Consider the following 19,000-nt stretch of genomic DNA (forward strand, 5'->3'; position numbering starts at 1 on the left):
AGCCTTTCTTCTCATCTTCTGGCTCCTGTATTGATATACCCCTCTTTCATACAGCTCCAAACTTTAGAGAGGATGTAGCATAGGTGTCCTGTTTAGGGTGAAGCACTCAAGTGTCACTTACTCTGGTACCTTAAGAAGCCCTGAGTCTGTGCATTCATCACAGTTCATTACAGTGGGAATCTTTTTTGGGTATTGCTGGCTGTAGTATTTGTCCATGAGTATTAGTATTTAGCATAGTTTGGGATCACATCTTTTTAAACAACTGTTGAAACTTCCTCCAGCCAGACCTAAGAACTTCTACTTTCTTCTGTGGTATTAACTGCAAATAGGTAATTGATAAGAAGATAATGATTATACAAGATAAGGCCACATGATTCTGCCAGAAGCCCCATGGTGAGAGGTCAATGCCCTGGATCGTCAAGAATTCTTCACCAGTACATCTGTAATTGAACACAAACAAAAATAATGTCAAATCTCATTCAGCAATTCACTTCCTTCTAAAAACTCAAAGTTTCAACACATCATTAAAATTTTTTTCTTTATGTTTGAGAGCAGTAATGATGAACTTACTATTTTGTTATATATTATGAAATCTAAACTACTTGAATCAGGTCCCTTTGTTAATTTCAAGAACTATCCAAAGAGGTGTAGCTGTCACATCTATTTAAAAGCATAGAGGAAGTAGACTTAAGAAACTTAGTCAAGTTTACAGAATCATACTAAGATCCAACTTTGTAGTCTTCACTGTCTTTACATGTCATTCATTTCTCAATCTACAGTGTTGCTCTCTCTTCAACAGTAAAAGGCATGGATGAAGCACTTTTATATCCTAAAGGGAAAAACTCCATCTTCCTAATGACAAACACACACACACACACACACACACACACACACACACACACACACACACTAAGATATCAAAGCTTTGTGCAATTGAGTTGAATCAGTAGACAATCCAAGAAAACAACAGAGCATGATTCTAGACCGAGGACCAGAGGAGACTAAGGGTTTCTGACAGGAGTCAGTCAATTACTGCCAGCTCCTCTACTAAGGTAACAGTGACAACCATGTAGCTATGGAACATCCCTACAGGCCATGGCTACAGACAGAGCCTGGGTAGTGGTTGGAGCACAGCAGGATGCAGATTCACTGACATGGGATAGCAAAGCAGCTGCAGCTAAAAATTCTGGATGCACAGCAACTATCTCCTGTATGTCTTCATCCCTGTGTCTCCATGCCCGTGTGCCTCCATCCCTGTGTGTCTGAATTCCTGTGTATGTCCATGATATTGTGTCTCTATTCTGTGTGTCCCCATCCTTTGTATCTCTTAGGATTTAACAGTTCCAAAATCTGCTGAAATGGCAGATTTCTTCCTCCTTGATGATGAGGTCCATCCTCTGGTTTCACTTTTTTCCATCCCATACTTCTGACAAGAAACTGGTGTGGAATTTGTATTAGAAAACTGCCAGAACACACCAGCAGAGAGGAGATGTAGGAAATAAGATATTTTCCCTATACTTGCTTATTTATCAATAATTCAAACACAGATTTGGGTTACTATTATTCATTATTATTTTGAACATCCATGAGAGATTTAACATTTCAGCATGTTCTTCTCTCATATATCTCTGATATATCAATTTCAAATCAATGAGAACAATCATAGACAGGGATGTATTTTAATGTTAAAACAATACACCTTAATTTTATAAATCGGTGTTTCTATTTTAATGGCATTAAACAAAAATAAGATTTCCCTCTCAAAATACTGAAATATGTGTTTCTTTCATTGCAGGACATATCCTGTGAACATTTTACACACACACACACACACACACACACACACACACACACACACACACACACACACAGTCCTTTGCTTTCTAGAACTCTTACAGAGTGTGAGGCAGAGGGATGAGCCTGGAATCTGGAAGGCACAGCTCAGCCCTTTCTGCCCTTGCTGCCCTGACATTCTTGGGCTCTGCTCACAGGAACCATAATCTGCACTTGTGCAAACTGTATGCCTGTGTGAACTATCAGAACAGCCTATGTCAGACTCAAATGTTCTGAAACAAGGAACCCAAACCCACAATCAAGACACCAAAACCTTTTTTAAAGGCCCAAAGAACCCTTTCTGCACACTGTCTACACCACGGAGCAGTAGGATGGAAACACAGTCGCATGTGCACTGGTGACAATGACTCCCTGTGGGGAATGGCAGGGGACAGGGTGTTCATCCTGAATGGGTGGGTTTCCCCTCTAAGTCTAGGTGCGTGCTAAGTCCCCATTGTGACTCGAACTACAGCTTACATTACATAGTTCTGACTTCTATTGATTTCTGCTGCTTTGTGTTCTGGACAGAAGTTTTGTCCCAAAAATTCATTGTGCAGCAAAGCCTGTAACATAAACAAAAAGAGATAAAGACAAATAGTTTAATATTTTCATACGTTTCCAAAGAATAATGCAGCTATAACATCAAATTTAATGTTGACTGTAATTTCAAATGTGTGTGTGTGTGTGTGTGTGTGTGTGTGTGTGTGTGTGTGTGTGTGTGTGTGTGTTTCGAGACAGGGATTCTCTGTAGTTTTGGAGCCTGTCATGAAACTCCCTTTGTAGATGACGCTGGCCTTGAACTCACAGAGATCCACCTGCCTCTGCCTCCCAAAAGCTGGTATTAAAGGCATGAGCCACCACCGCCAGGTTCAACAATATTTTAAACAAACAACACCCCACCAAGGCAGTCTGCCCAGCAAAGCAGTGCTCCTCCCATACTCAGGAGGCTTAGGATTGAAATGAAGGAGCTTCCCAACTACTAAGAGGTGGACTTTAACTAGATTATCTCAGGCACCTCCTTGTCTGCCCAGTTCATAACCATGGAAACACTGTAATTGAAACAATATCATTGATTGATAGTAACAATATTTCTTGCTTGTTTTCATCAAAACCACTTGTGATTATGGGAATAAGAAAGTCTGTTAAGTAAAGACATACTTTACTGCAGAGAAAGCTTGGCAAAGCCAATATGGCTGTGGGTATCACATGGTTTCTGTTTCTTTTAGTTTCCTGATGTAAACTATATAACACAGTACCTGAACTGGGCATAATCACAACTGTATGCTTTTCATAATATCACCTATCTGTCCTCTTTACCCTGGGGTTTTTCACACCCTTCATTTCCCTCAAATACATGACTGGGGAAAACCCAAGAAGTCTTACTGGCCTTTGGTAAAACCAAGAGGAAAGTTCTCATGTTTAGCTTCTGGAAGGAGAATCCTGGGCAGCAGCTGGTTAGAGATTACAGCTGGGGAAAGGACTTAGTTGGGAATAATTTCATTTGCTACAGTTGGAGAAACCAAGTACAGTGACAGACAGGACAACTTACTGTGAAACCATAATGAGGAATGCTAATGTATTGAATGAGAGAAAGCACAGGTAGTAAGCTTCCTGAATATAGATCCAGAACTAAGAAAAGCTGTGAAGAGAAAAACCACAAATTAGAACAAGTCTGTTGACTAAGAATTCTGGACACGATCCCCCTCTTCAAGCACCCTTCATCCTTCTGAGCATTTCTGCTCAGACCTCTAGACATCATAAAGTGGAGTCAGAAATATGTTGATAACTAGTAGTTTATTGGGAAAAGTACTCACGAAAGGGAGCCAGTGACCAGGTTTGCACGTGAACAGGAAGGACCCAGAAATGCTTCCAAGTTCACACATCCAGGCAAAAAAGAGCCTCGTGGGCACCTCACCTCCTTCCTTCTTAAATCCTTCTTGCCTAACTCTGACCGAGCCCACTTGGGCATGGTCAGCGGTACCTGTGATCAGGGATTCTCCCTACACAGACCAGCTCTTTAAATCATTCTTTCAGTTAACTCTAAACAGAAACAGAAATTCACTCTGCAAAGCCAAGGGTATTTTTCTTTTAAAAACAGGTCCTGCCAGCCCTGTGCAGAAGCCAAATCTACAGAAATTACATTATATTTAAAATGGCATGCAACCTATGAACATTCTTTAAACTTTAAATATACTCAAACTACACATTTAAAATTCTCTTTAGATTCCTTATAAGATCTTATTTATGTAGCTATATAGTTTATACTGCATAATTGAGTTTATACTGTATTGGTGACATTCAGAGCAGAATAATCACTTGTTTCATATATTTTCAAGACATGATTGTTTGAATCTTTGACAAGATGACAGGCCAAATGTAGCGACAATTCTAATAAAACTGCTGCTATCTAGGAGCACATGCTAGAAGAAAACTGTCTTGGCTCATTTCATATCAACTTGACATAAGCTAATAATAGAGTAGGGACCCTCAATTAGGAAAATGTCTCTAGGGAGGGGTTCCATACTGCCTCAACTTCACGTGCCTTGCTTTGTTCATGCCCATGGGAGGCCTGCCTCTTTCTGAATGGAGACTGAGGAGAAGTGGGTGAAGGAGGGGGGTAGATGAGAATCAGAGAAGATGGAAAGGAAACTGGTCCATATATAAAATGAATAAAAATGTTAATTAAGTAAAATTAAACTAAGAAGAAGAAAATGTCTTTATACAATCATGTGTAGGCAAACCAGTGGGGCACATTCTTAATTAGCAATTGAGGTGACAAGGCCCAGATCAATTGTGTGTATTACCATCCCTGGACTGGCCATCCTAGGTTCTAGAAGACAGCAGACTGAGTGAGTCACTAAAAGAATCCAGTAACAGCACCCTCCATGGTCTTTGCATCAGCTCCTACCCCCAGGTTCCTGCCTGTTTGTGTTCCTATTCTGACTCCCTTCAGTGATGAGCAGTGTTATGCAAGTGTAAGCCAGATAAATCCTTTTCTCCTCAACTTGCTTTTTGGTCATAGTATTTCATCACAGCAATAGAAACTGTAAGTAGGACAAACACTGAACATCACATACCCACTTCTACTTCCAAGGATCAGTAAGTCTTGTTGCTTATGAGTTTTGTCTCTCTCTTCATGACATTAGGAGTAATTTTGGATTCAATTAAAATACCACCTTCAGACAACTTCAAGCCAAGAACTGGCAAACCACACAATGTGGTGAAGAACAGCACAAAAAGTGCCAAATCCTCTTTTAAAAGCTGCCAAACCACAGAAACACAATGGTGGTGCCAGAAATCACTGATGGGGATCCACAAGGACAGCTCCGGAGTTCACAATAAACTTGTCCTATCTACTCTTAAGTACACTAGACTATGTAAAATAGTGACTTGCTTGCCTGCCTTCAGACTGCAACTGACCATATGCTTATACAGAAAATACAACATTTGGTTTCAAAACTAATTTTAAGGTCCCATATAGAAACTTTATACAATAACCTGTTGTCTTAGTTCCTTTCCTGTGGCTGTGATAAAACACCATGACTAACATAGAGAAGTCAGGAGCTTGTCTAAGTACAAATTACCAACATAGTGTAAAAGAAATGAAGGAAACAATCTCATTCACAAAAATCCCAAAAGGGGGGGGGGGTAGGCTGTGGAACCTTGAAATAAATCTAACCAATGAAATACTTGAGTAATAAAAACTTTAGGATGTTGAAAAGAAAACTGAAGATAATAGATGAAGACAGACCTTCCATGCTTATAGATTGTAGGAAAAATATGAAAATATCCATCCTACCAAAAGCAATCAACAGATTCAATGCAATTCCCATCAAAATTATAATACAATTCACATAAATTGAAAAACAGTACTAAATTTTGCATGGAAATACAAAAGACCCTGATTAGTAGAACAAATCTGAGCTGCAAAACAGCTAGAGGTATCATCAACAATTGGGGATATTAGCACCATTTGTGAGAGAACCCATGCCCCTGTTGTGTGAGGAATAATTCATCTCCTCTATTGATAAGAGGCTTTCAGTGGGCCTGTATAGTAAGAAATTACCAATACGGAGTCAGGTAGAAATATAAGGGTATTTAATAGGGAAAAGCCTTACTTACAGAGCGAACCAGCCAGCCGGTGGTAGTCTGTACAGCAAGAAGCAAAGAGAAACCGAAACCGAAAACGCAGTCCCCCTACTCACTCTGACCACGCCCTCACAAGCCCTCAGGTACTCTTGTAGCCAGCCCCTAAGAAGGCGTGGCTACAGCTTCCCCTACAATTCCCCTTTTAGTCTAAAAGAGGATTAAAACTTAAGAAGATAACTATCTATTTTAACTAAACCCTAAAGTCATAAACAATAGGAAGCTATTTCTAACTAGGTATATACATTATCCTAACTGACAACAATGGGGAAAGGGGGCGTAGCATTTTTTAAGTTACTTTCTGCTGAAATGGGACGATGATAGTCATCCAGGAACAAGAGCAACAGACTCTGGCACACTCTACCATCCCATGTGTCCTCCTCTAAACAGAGGTCAATAACACACCATTTGCTCTAGTAGGACAGGGTCCTACTCAATGGAAAAGTATACTTGGGCCTGGGGACGTCCTGCTGCACAACAATAGCAATCACTCCTTGGGCACATGCTGTACAGTTCACAGACTTTACCCAACTATTCAATCTCTACATCAGTTTTATAAGCACACTTACTAAAGTAAAACCAAAGTGAACTCTACCAACACTATGTACTTTGGTGAATGAGGTATTGTTAGGTACCTTTTTTTTTTGTATTGTAGAAACAAGCTTCTTTTACATGTCAATCCCAGTTCCCTCTCCCTTCCCTTCCACCCTGCCAACCCACCCCCCATCCCAACCCCTTTCTTCTCCCAAGGGAGGGTGAGGCCTTCCATTGGGGGAATCTTCAAAGTCTGTCATATCATTTGGAGCAGGACCTAGACACTCCCCTGTGTGTCTAGGCTGAGAGTGTCCCTCCATGTGGAGAGGGCTCCTTAGGTTCCTTTTGAAAGTTAATTTTAAGGGCTACCTGGATGATCCAAAGGGGACAACTTGGGATGCATGTACTTGTCCATCTAAGAAAGCTTTTTCTTCCTTTCTTTCTTCTCTCTCTCTCTCTCTCTCTCTCTCTCTCTCTCTCTCTCTCTCTCTCCCTCTCTCCCTCTCTCTCTCTCTTTCTGTTTTTTTGGGGGGTCTTTCTTTGTTTTCTTACTCATCAAATTGACATTAGAGCAGTAGCCACAAAGCTTGGAAGGAAAGGCTGCTCCTTCTATCCTACAGACCATAATAAGCTTTAGCATAAGGCCTCATGTCCCATGTCCTGATGTGTCAAGCACGTACATGTTCAATAAGGACCACGAGGAAAATTTTCCTCTCAGAAAAACACAATTCACACTCACCAGCATGAGCCCAAAGTAAATCATCATAAGTAGTGTTGGTACAGCCACTGGGTTCTTCCCTGCTCCTATAGACAGGGGCAGGGAGCTGGCAGAATATGCCAACATCATGATGGTAAATAACGTAGTGAGGAAACCCTTTGCATCTGTTATTATTCCTTAAAAAGAAAAAAGTGGGGTTAGTTCCTCTACCTAAGTCAAGGGAATTTTACGTATTTCAGATAATACTGTAAAAACCAACAAGACAAGTAACAGCTTCACGGTCGCCCAACTTCTCTGGGCCTGCCATCTGTTACAGGATGGATGCTGAGAACCAAATTTGGGGACTTTGGAGGAGTAGCAGGTTCTCCTAACCAATGAGCCTTTCTCCAGCTCCATCAAATGGCTTTATTTTTATGCCACAAAATTCCTTTCCTTAGAGTACCTGTTCTCCTCTACACATAATTATGAGCAATTTATGGGATCCTGACATGGAGAGCTACAGGCAACACAACTGGCTAAAATTCTACTGCATTCTCTTACAGGAGAAATCAAAAGTAGAAAATGTTCGTGCCCACATTTCTGGTGTTTATATAATTATATTAGTAATGGAATTGGAATCAGGACTTACTGGTAGTTTTTCATCAATATAATACAAGCTAGGATCTTATGGGAAGAGCCAACCTCATTAAGAAAAAAATGCCTCCATTAGACTGGGGCTTACACAAGCCTGTGCCAGCATTTCTTGTTGAATGACTCATGTGGGCAGTCTTAGACAACTGTGGATGACGCTATCCCTAGGCAGGTGGTTCTGGGTTCTATAAGAAAGAAGGCTGAAGAAACCATTAGGATGAAGCCAGTAAGCATGCAAAATGTATGGATAGATATGTAATAATTGACTTTGCTCCACTGGCACTGTCTCAAATGTATGCTATTTATTCAGTCATTATGCTACACAGAATCTCTTAATTAAATTACAGTTTCACAAACAGCATTGGTAGTATTTTGTGATCAAGTCTTGCAGACTTTCCTCTCACTGAACACCTGTGTTAGATGGCACATGATGGAGACATGTTTTTCTACTTATGCTTCTCTACTTTAGGCTTGCCACAGTTGTACAAACCAAAACATGCTTCCCAAGAGTAAAGATGCATTCTCTTGCTTTGTCACTTACCTGCTATACTGAATACTATAGCAGTGAATATAATACTTGGCAATAACCTCCTGGGTAGCAGCTCAGCCAGCAATTTCCCAAAGAAATAGGATGCCACTTTGTAGTATCCACTTGTGTGCTCATGTCTAAAGAGACAAAGATCATGTTACACATCCTTAGATTAGTTCAGAAGGCACAGTTGAGATGTTGGCTATACTGACTTCTGCTACCACAGGGAACCTAACAGGACTACGCTCCTATGTTCCAGGCTGACTCCCATACAGGTCCCCATTGTAGGGACCAGCATATCTAGGCTTATATCCTTATGATATTCTCACCATCAGAGAACTGTCCCCTCTTTTGTCCACTCCAGCCACACAAAAGCCCCTCCAGGGAAAGAGTCTGATGAGCCCACTGTTCCTCAGAGTCTCTGACCTCTGAAGCTGGCTCCCTGAGTAGAAGCTCATTGTTCCTCACCTCAGACAGTGGTAATGGAGACTTGTCTCCTTTCAGTTCTCATGAAGAAAGTGACAGTGTCACTCTGAGGTCACAGTGCTGATTCAGCAAAATCCATCCTTCTCTTCGGCTACTCTCACTTTAGGACAATATGTATTCCTTCAATAGTCTCTTTTACAACTACAAATGTTTTCCAGATACCAGACCTAATCCTTTCCCTTCCTGGCCCTTCCAAATCCCAAGCTCTTCTCCTCCCAGTGAGTTCATTGTAACTCTGATTATTTTTGTTTTTATGCAGGATCATCTGTGCAGGCTGGGTTTAAATTCTATGTGTATCCAAGAAGGAACATTCTCCTGCCTGTGGCCCACCCCCATATGGCCAAGCTCAGGTTTATGTGGTACTGTGAATCTACAACACTCTACCAACTGAGAGTGGCCCTCAGCTCCTCTCTGATGCCTCCTTGCCTTGGCATGTCCTTGTGCACATCTTGGCCATCTTTGTGAGCAGTGAATCCTAAGCACAGGCCACCCAAAAAAAAAGGTTCTTCATGAGTGAAAAACATAGGAGGCAAACAGCTCTTTCTACACAGCTGCAGTCTGGCTCTTTCCACCCCTCCATCACCAGTCTGTGTACACTCTCATTATTATACAGTTGTACCTCTCCAGCTCCAATGTGCTGCTGAACCCACTACAGGGAAGCTCTATCAAACTCCTGACATCAACTTTGTGGGGGTCACAAATTTCCTGTGATTTTCAGTCCCCTAGTACTGTGTTCTCTGCAACAGTGAGATCTGGTAACCACACCCCAAATTTAAAACTTTCTCTGAGCAACAGACACCTCTGCTCCTTATTTCCTATCTAGGTTTCATTAATATCAGTAATCTCTTTACAGACTTCAAAAATCATGATGCCACAGGATAAACACAAAATTTCGGAATGTGTCCATTTTCAATTAAATAAGTAACTAAAGGGGGGATTACTGATAATTCATGAAATGACATACTAGGCACACCCATGAACATAATCAACTTGATCACCAGCCCCTGTTGCCTGTGCCTGGGGCAGAAGCTACTCACAGAAATCGATCCCTGTCGATCACAAAGTGTTCCCAGGGAGTCATGCTTATGATACATTGGAAGACCGTGAGGGAGAATAGCAGGCCTACTCTGCCAGAAGGGAAAGGAGACAAAAGCAATAGTAAATTCAACATTAGGAATGATTTTTTGTAACACATCTTGTTTTGTAGATTGAATAACATTACACAGAAACATTCTTTTTAAAAAACCAGTACTGGAGAGATGGTCAGCAGTAACGAGTGCTTGTTGCTCTTGCAAAGGACCCAGGTTTGGTTGGTAGCACCCACATGGTGGGTCACAGACATCTGTCACTCTAGTTCAAGGGAGCCTGTGCTAGCTAGTTTTATGCAGACAACTTGACACAAGCTAGGGTTATCTAAGAGGGAACCTCAATTGAGAAATTGTCTCCATAAGATGCACTTCTAAGGCATTTTCTTAATTACTGATGGATGGGGATGGAACCAGCCCACTGTGGGTGGTATATCCCTGTAATTGGACATTTCTCTCCCATCTGCCATTTCCTGAATAACCATTCAGAGGCTTAATAAATGTTTGGACAATTGCTCAGGCTTATTGTTAGCTAGCTCTTACATTTAAATTAACCCATTTATGTTCATCTAAGTATTGCCACATGGCCATGACATTAACAGTCGGCTGGCATATTGTGTCTTGCAGCTGGGCCCCATCTTGCAGATTCTGTACTTCTCCTGAATCTATGCTTGTATTTCCTGCCTGGCTTTATCGTGCCTTGCCATGGGCCAAAGAAGTTTTATTTATCAACCAATGAGAGAAATACCTATTCACAGATTACAGAAAGGCATCCTACACAGTACATCCCTGACCTGGTGGTTCTGAGTTCTATAAGAAAGCAGGCTGACAAATGGATCAAAGACCTCAACATAAATTTAGCCATACTGAACCTCCTAGAAGAGAAAGTAGGTGGCACCCTTGAACAAATTTGTATGAGATACCGCTTTCTGAACATAACACCAGTAGCTCAAACATTGAGATCAGCTGAGAAGCTTCTGTAAGGCAAAGGACACAGTCAGTAAGACAAAATGCCAGGCCACAGAATGGGAAAAGTTTTTCACCAACCCCACATCTGACAGAGGGCTGATCACCAAAATATACAAAGAACTCAAGAAGCTAGCCACCAAAACACCAAACAATGCAATTAAAAGTTGGAGTGCAAAACTAAATAGAGAATTCTCAACAGAGGAATCCAAAATGGCTGAAAGACATACAATAAAGTGCTCAACATCCTTAGCCACCAGGGAAATGCAATTCAAAACCACTCTGAGATACCATCTTACTCCAGTCAGAATGGCTAAAATCAATAACACCAATGACAATCTATGCTGGAGAGGATGTGGAGAAAGAGGAACTCTCCTCCATTGCTGGTGGGAGTGCAAACTTGTACAACCACTTTAGAAATCAGTATGATAGTTTCTCAGGAAAATGGGAATCAGTCTACCTCAAGATCCAGCAAATCTTCTCTTGGGCATATACCCAAAGAATGCACACTCATGCAATAAGGACATATATGTTCATAGCAGAATTACTTGTAATAGCCAGAACCTGGAAACAAACTCAACTGAAAAATAGAGAAAATGTGGTACATTTACACAATGGAGAACTATTCAGCAGAAAAAATACAAAACAAAACAATGGAATCTTGAAATTCAAAAGCAAATGGATGGAACTAAAAGAAACCATCCTCAGAGATGTAACACAATCACAAAAAGATAAACATGGTATGTACTCACTCATTTTTGATTTTCAGACATAGAGCAAAGGATCACTAGTCTACAATCCACACTGCCAGAGGAGCTAGGAAACAAGAGAAGATTGTATAGTCCCTCGAAGAAGGGGATGTGTACAAGAACCCCTGACCAAAGTGGGAGCCCAGGGGCAGGGAGAGGAAGGAAAGACTTCATCCAGTTGCTGTTTGAAGTAGAAATCCACAGCTAAGCACTGAACCATACTACTGGAATTCAGTTGTGGAGAGGGATGAGGGATGAGCAAAGAAGCCAAGACAGTGCTGGAGAGACCTGCAGAAACAGTGGACCTGAGCTACTGATAGAATGGAGACCCTAGTCATAAAGCTGGGGAAACAGCATTGGACCAAACCAAGCCCTCTGAATGTGGGTACCAGCTAGGAGGCCAAGACAGTCTATGGGACCTCTAACAGTGAAATCAGTCTTTATCCCTAGATTACAGATGGACTTTGGGTGTCCATTCCCTATGGAGGGATACTATTGCAGCTCAGATACAGCAAGGGGGGCCTAGGCCCTCCCCCAAACAATATGATAGACTTTGAAGGTCCCTAGTGGAGGGCCTCACTATCCCTGGGGAGGAGTTGGGGGTTAGTTTGGGGGGGTTGGTGGGGAACATGGGAGGATGGAAGGGTGAGGGAATGGGGGGATGGATATGTAAATATGAGTAGTAATTAAAGAATTTAAATAAAAAATAATTAGAGACAATTAGAAAAAATAATTAGAAGAGAGAACATTAAAGAGATAAAAATGAAAGAAAGGGAGAGAGAAAGAGAAAGAAAGAAAGAAAGAAAGAAAGAAAGAAAGAAAGAAAGAATGAAAGAAAGAAAGAAAGAAAGAAAGAAAGAAAGAAAGAAAGAAAGAAAGCAGGCTGAACAAGACATAGGGAGCAAACCAGTAAGCAGCACCCCTACATGGCCTTTGCAGATTCCTGCCTATTTTGAGTTCCTGTCCTGACTTCCCTGAGTGATGAACTACAATGTGGAAATGTAAGCTGAATAAAACCTTTCTTCAACAACTTGGCTTTTGTTCATGTATTTAATCAGACCAATATTAACCTTAAGACAGGATCCAATGCCTCTTTCTGATAGCTACACATCTCACGGCACACACATGGTACAAAGACATACATGTAGGCAAACACTCGTACACATAAAAATAAAATAAACATTTAAAAAAATAAAGAAGGAAAATGTGGAACTGTTCTTGCTAAAAGGACAGATTTTATGAGTCCCATGAATATTTTCCTCTTTGTCTCCACAGTGGTATCTATTAATTGAAGTGTGTCCCTTAATATCTAACAGTTTGATAACAACACTTAATATAATGATCCTAAAGTATGAAATTTACATGTTACTTGGTTTTAGATGAAATCATGAAAGTGGAAATCTGTGTCCTCATCATGGGAAGAAACAGAAATGTAGTGTCTGCCATGAGAGGGCTGAGATAAGGTGGACAGACAGGAAGACCTGGGAGAAGATCCTCACCTAAGACTCTCCCACTGCAGTGTGGAGATACATTTACTTTTAAGTCCACTGATTACTTTTAAATCACTGTATTTAGTGATGGCAGCTTAACCCATCACTTCAATTTAACTAACAAAGTTGGTAAGCATCTTTCCTAATGTATAAAGAGAGAAACACTTTAATCCCAGCACTCGGGAGGCAGAGGAAGGCAGATCTCTGTGAATTCAAGGCCAGCCTGGTCTCCAGAGAGAGTGCCAGGATAGGCTCCAAAGCTACACAGAGGAACCCTGTCTTGAAAAACCAGAGAGAGAGAGAGAGAGAGAGAGAGAGAGAGGGAGAGAGAGAGAGAGAGAGGGAGGGAGAGAGAGAAACATAAAGACAAATAAAACTCCCAGGGGTTTTCATATTCCGTTGGCCACTTTGATTTTACAGAAGGGTAAGAATGAAAATATGAAACAGTAGGGGAATCCCCACTCAACAGCTTACTGCAGACATGGACTGTGGAAATATCGTTAAAGCCTTGATTATACCTAAAATAGGTCAACAACATCCTGCATGGTTTCCAAAGAGCTCAAAAAATAATCCAGTCATGATTACTTATGAAGAAATTGTTTCATGGGATAAGGGATAGTAAGCAGGAGGAGGGGGAACAAAAGGCCCTCTTCAGTTATCTGTTTCTTGGACACACATGTCAGTTTCCTCTAAGACAGACTGCATGAGTGGTGTCTAACAGCCTGTTACATAACACCTTTTCAACTGACAGTCAGATGTCAGTGACTTTATCTAGGTACACAGTGGTGGTTAGACTTCAGATCAGATGGGGAGGATTTTATTGGAGAATAGTTTCCTCTTGCATCAAGAAAAATTTCATTTGATACCTTACCAAAGGCCAGGATGGAAATGGAAAAGACAACCTAAGAATGAGTGAGACTCTGAGAAGATCAGAAAGCCTGAACTCTATGACTCCTGGAAATTGGAAGACAGAGGCAGGAGGACTGCCTGGGCTACATGACAAGTTCTGTAACTGTCAGGTCACAACTGTGGCCCTGCTTTAAAGGTCCAAACATTGAGCACAGGGTATGGGCACCCTGAGCACAACTGAGCAGAGACCTGGTCACTTCATAACCAGCAATAGAGCAGAGGACCTTGTTCCTCCTTTTTTCCTAAGCAGCCTGTCTTACTTTCAAGGATCATCTGTTTAACTTTACTAAATGCATACTTTCTCTCTCTACACTCTTCCATTCCCACACACAACCATTCCCTGGTGACCAGGGAATTCTCCATGTCTCTGTCTCCAATAAATTGTCCTCAAGTTCCATTGTGCTTACTTTCTATGTTTTTATGAATAAAACCAGGAATCTTGTCTCCCTGTCTATACTTAACCATATAAACTACATCTGGTTCCTGCTATGAGTTTTTAGATATTAAAACTATACATTGGCAACCTATAGCTACACATTTAATGTATAAAAGTAATGATTCATGAATAATTTTGTAAAATAATTATATCAAACTAAATTAGGTGATGTCCATCACTAGAAATATGCAACATTTTTATGGTCACGAAACTTTGAAATGTATATTAATGTTTGCTGGATTGAATGTGCTGTACAATTTACCTCAAAAGAATAAAATCTTACTTCTCATATTTAACAGATTTTATACTCTTAGCCCATATGAGTCTCCTCCCTCCCCACTGCCCTGGCAATCACTAGTGTAAGCTATGCTGCCTGGAGGTCAATTGCTTATAATCTGCACCAAGTCATTAAAAACATAGTAAGAGACAACACACAGAATGGAAGAAATGCCTGTAGATCATGTGTCTGGTGGGGGATTCACATCTAAGAAAAATAAATATAACTCAATGGCAGGGAAAATTGAGGGCCATGGAAAGTTAAGAGAGTGTTCAGCAGGTGAGATAATGGCCACCAAGCTTGATGACCTTGAGAACAATCCCTGAAACCCGGGTGGTGGAGGGATCAGCTCTTGTGATTGTCCTCTGACCACCTCATGCATGCTGTAAGACACACATGCCCACACATATGCACACTAAAAATAAATAAATTTGGAGTGAATAGAAAACATTTCTATTTAACACAGGAAAATGGGTTCTGCATACACTTAATAAAGACTTCAGTGGATCACAAATTATTTTTCTTAGGCATCTTATTGTAAACAAGGAAGAACATAAGTTGGGTGAGGATGTGGACATACTGGAGCCCCTGTGTTCTGCTGGTGAGGATACAAATATTACAGTGGAGTTGGAGACAGGACAGCAGTTCCTCAAACAATTAACATAAGAGCCTATGATTCATCAGGTCTATATTTCTACCTTAAAGAGTAAAGTCCAGGGCTCAAACAAATGTGCTTGCACACTCAACCGCATGGTTCACAGCAGCCAAACATGAGAGCAAACCACATGTCCAATTACAGATGAATGGGAAGCAACACAGCAAATACACACAATGGACCATTATTCTGCCTTACAAAGCCCAAGAAATCCCCACACAAGCCACACTTTGATGGGCCCTGAGGACATTACAGAAATAGAAACAAGCCAACCAAAATTAACAAGAACAAAACCAAAACACCAAAAGACAGATGCTGTGTGACTCCAATTCAAGGTTCCACACTACTCATATTCAATGACAGAAAGTAGAATGGTTGATGCCTGGAATCAGGAGTGGGTAGTATTGGGATTCTTCTTTCAGATCTATGCCATTCCATTCTGGAAGATGAAGAAATGCCCTACATTTAGAGTGTGGTGGTGGTCGAATAACATGAAGCTACTCCATACACTACAACTGGTAATATGTGAAATGCGTGATGTTTATAGATTCATACTATCTACACACAAACATAGGTGAAAAAGTGAGTTCTTCCACTCAGCCTTCAATGTAACAACACATTCTATCACATTGTAAAGTGTTTACTCTTTTCTTGTAACAAATCCCAATTATGATTATTATTATTATTTTTGAGACAGGGTTTCTCTTTATTGCTTTGGGGCCTGTCCTGGCACTCTGAAGTCCATGCTGCCATCCAGCTCCACTTGCCTCTGCCTCTTGAGTGCTGGGATTAAACGTCTGTGCCACTACCACCTGGCAAATTCTAATTCTTAATGGATTTATAAAGTTTGAACAAAGTAACAGCATTTTCTCATTTGCTTACCTCCTATTGACTTCACTACAATCATCTGGTAGGAAATTGAAAATGGTACCCACAAATACGGCAAACATGACTAGGAAAATTGCCTTTCAAATCAATACAGGGGAAAAAAAGAAAAAATTCCATTAGAAATAGAAATTATTTTACACATTGTCCATTGTTTTAAGATATATGGTTTCCTAATCAGATCTCTCCATTAAGATAAACACTGTATTATGTCCAGAATCCCTGGGAGAATATAAAACACACATGTCAACAGACTGCTTGGATGTTAAATTGAAAATTAAGGTCTCTGAAATCTGAGGTTCTGACAGGAAAGACCCTGGAAAAGCTAAGACTTCTCCCAGAGTCCACAAGGAAAGGCCAGTGAAGAGCTCAAGTCAGGTACTGAACTCAGATGACACAGGGGGAAGAGAATTCAGGCACCTGGGAGGTTAGGGGACACACCGAAGTAAGTGACAAAAGTAGTCACCTAAACTGAGATCTCAACACTGGTGCCAGTGAGCATGGGCAGGTTTCTACTTCAAGTGACTAAAAGGAACTCAGGCTCTCTTTACTCTTATAGTTAGAAACAAGTACACCCCAAGTTGGCGACAGCTCAGGGGCAGAGCCCTGCACAATATACAGGAGATGCTAAACTCCTCAACTGCAAATCAAATAACAAAATTAAAATTTATTCATAACACAGTTTCTAGCAATGGGATTTTGTGCTAAGAAGGGATCTAGTGGTCCTCACCTGTGTCACCTCTGGGAAATCTGTGCCTGTGTGAGAAGGAACACTACTGCTGTATTGTTGTCACCAAAGTGTTCACATAGCATCCTCTGGGCTGCTCGATGCTCCCATTGCCCATTGTCTCTGTTACTGCTGCTCCATCAACCTCACCCAAAGCAGCTGTGCTCAAGTCTCATCTGAGCTGCCAGCTCCTCCAGCCCCTCATCTCCTGCCATCAACTCAATATTTGCAGGCAGTCTCATGGAGTCTGCACTGCTTTGCTTTTGGGTTAAAATGGCTTTAAAGGGGTGCTTCACTTACCAGAGGTGTAAGGCTACATGATGCAGTAACTTATTTGAAATATTCTATTATACCTCTGATAATGTTTAGAATATTATTATCTAAGGAAAACCATCCTACCATTTAATTTGATAATTTAGAAACCAAAGTCCTGGGGCTTGGAGATATGGCTCAGCTGATAAGAACATTTGTTGGGGCTGGAGAGATGGCTCGGAGGTTAAGAGCAGTGTCTGCTCTTCTAGAGGTCCTGAGTTCAATTCCCAGCAACCATATGGTGGCTCACAACCATCCGTTATGATTTCTGGTGCCCTCTTCTGGTGTGCTGATATATATGGAAGCAGAATATTGTATACATAATAAATAAATAAAATCTTTAAAAAAAAGAGAGAGAACATTTGTTGTTCTTGGAGAGGACCTGCAATTCAGTTCCTAGCACCACAATAGCCCCTAACAACCTCCTGTAACTCCACATCCAGAGGATCTGGTGCTTTCTTCTGGCCTCCATGGGAACCATATGATGGGAAGTTATACAAGCAGGCAAAACACCGACATACAATAAATAAATAATTAATTAAAACATTATTCCACCATTCCTAGCATTGCTAACACACAGGCAATTTTTCCCTCATGACAATGCTCACTGTTGAACAAAATGAGTAACCCATTTTGATGAGTGAAACTCACCTTTTTTCAAATCATATCTAAATCTTTGGTTGTCAAAGAAATCAGACATAAAAAATGCCTTTTATGATAAAAATATACAAGATTAAAGACCTGAGTATTTGGACCAAGAGACATTATAACTCAAATGGAAAGAGTATTCACATACACTCAGGGAAGGCAGCAATATTTAAATATGAAAAGAGCCATACTCATATTTAGAACATTGTTCCATTACAATCAACATCACAAGACCTTTCAGTATTCAACAGAAACAAAATGCCTAAGAATAAAATAACAAGGCACTAACACCAGAAATGACTACAAGATCTGGCTGGATAGGAGCAGGGATGTAGGCCCAGGGTAGAGTGTTTAACAGCCCTCTAGTGGCTAAGGCCCCAGGATCAATAACTAACAGTAGAATCATCAACATCATGAATAAAAATAAATGAGTAAGTGATGGCCCAATGACCTTGAGAAACTTCATTTCTGTGTGACATACAGTTAAAATAACAGACATGATGATACATGTTACAGAGCCAGTTTAAAGGAATGTAGAACTTTACCTCCTCCCAGTTCCCATATAGCTGACAGGGCAGAGTGAAGTTCAGTCCAGTTACTTTTTGTGTGTGAACTGCACTCTTTGAGTAGCTATTGCTTTCACATATTAGACTCCAATAAGGGAAGCGCATCCCATGGTAGACTCACCTTTCAGGCAGTAGATGCACAGTCTCCCTCAGAACTGTCCAATGGCCCTGTTTCCTCACCTCATGATGTCAAATACAGATCAACCCTCCTTCCCATTTCCAGTTATCCTCACCCCTTCTGTACTTTAGCTTTCTCCAAGTCCATTCTCCCATCTGACTCGCTATAAGTTCATCTATTTATCCAGTTACCATCCATGCACCCACAGGAAAAGTTGCATCAGGTAAAAAGCCTTTTCCTCATTTACTCAGCCCTGGACTTGAACTTGTAGGATACACAGGTTGAAGGGACCAGCTCCCCA

At 40.9% G+C, this 19,000-nt stretch overlaps 1 protein-coding gene across 1 annotated transcript in view; it reads right to left on the reverse strand.

Annotated features, from left to right (window-relative positions):
- Positions 1 to 244: 244 nt before the first annotated feature.
- Positions 245 to 19,000, reverse strand: part of LOC100764293 (ATP-binding cassette sub-family G member 3) — a 35,017-nt gene continuing 16,261 nt past the window's right edge. Inside the window, exons 9-15 of the mRNA XM_035453061.1 lie at positions 16,326 to 16,408; positions 9,914 to 10,003; positions 8,403 to 8,527; positions 7,253 to 7,407; positions 3,383 to 3,472; positions 2,311 to 2,396; positions 245 to 440 (exon numbers count right to left, since the gene is read on the reverse strand). Of these exons, the coding sequence (XP_035308952.1) occupies positions 245 to 440; positions 2,311 to 2,396; positions 3,383 to 3,472; positions 7,253 to 7,407; positions 8,403 to 8,527; positions 9,914 to 10,003; positions 16,326 to 16,408 (825 nt within the window). The remainder of the gene's footprint in view (positions 441 to 2,310; positions 2,397 to 3,382; positions 3,473 to 7,252; positions 7,408 to 8,402; positions 8,528 to 9,913; positions 10,004 to 16,325; positions 16,409 to 19,000) is intronic.

Source organism: Cricetulus griseus (genome assembly GCF_003668045.3).
Source record: "Cricetulus griseus strain 17A/GY chromosome 1 unlocalized genomic scaffold, alternate assembly CriGri-PICRH-1.0 chr1_1, whole genome shotgun sequence".
Taxonomy (NCBI): Eukaryota; Metazoa; Chordata; class Mammalia; order Rodentia; family Cricetidae; genus Cricetulus; species Cricetulus griseus.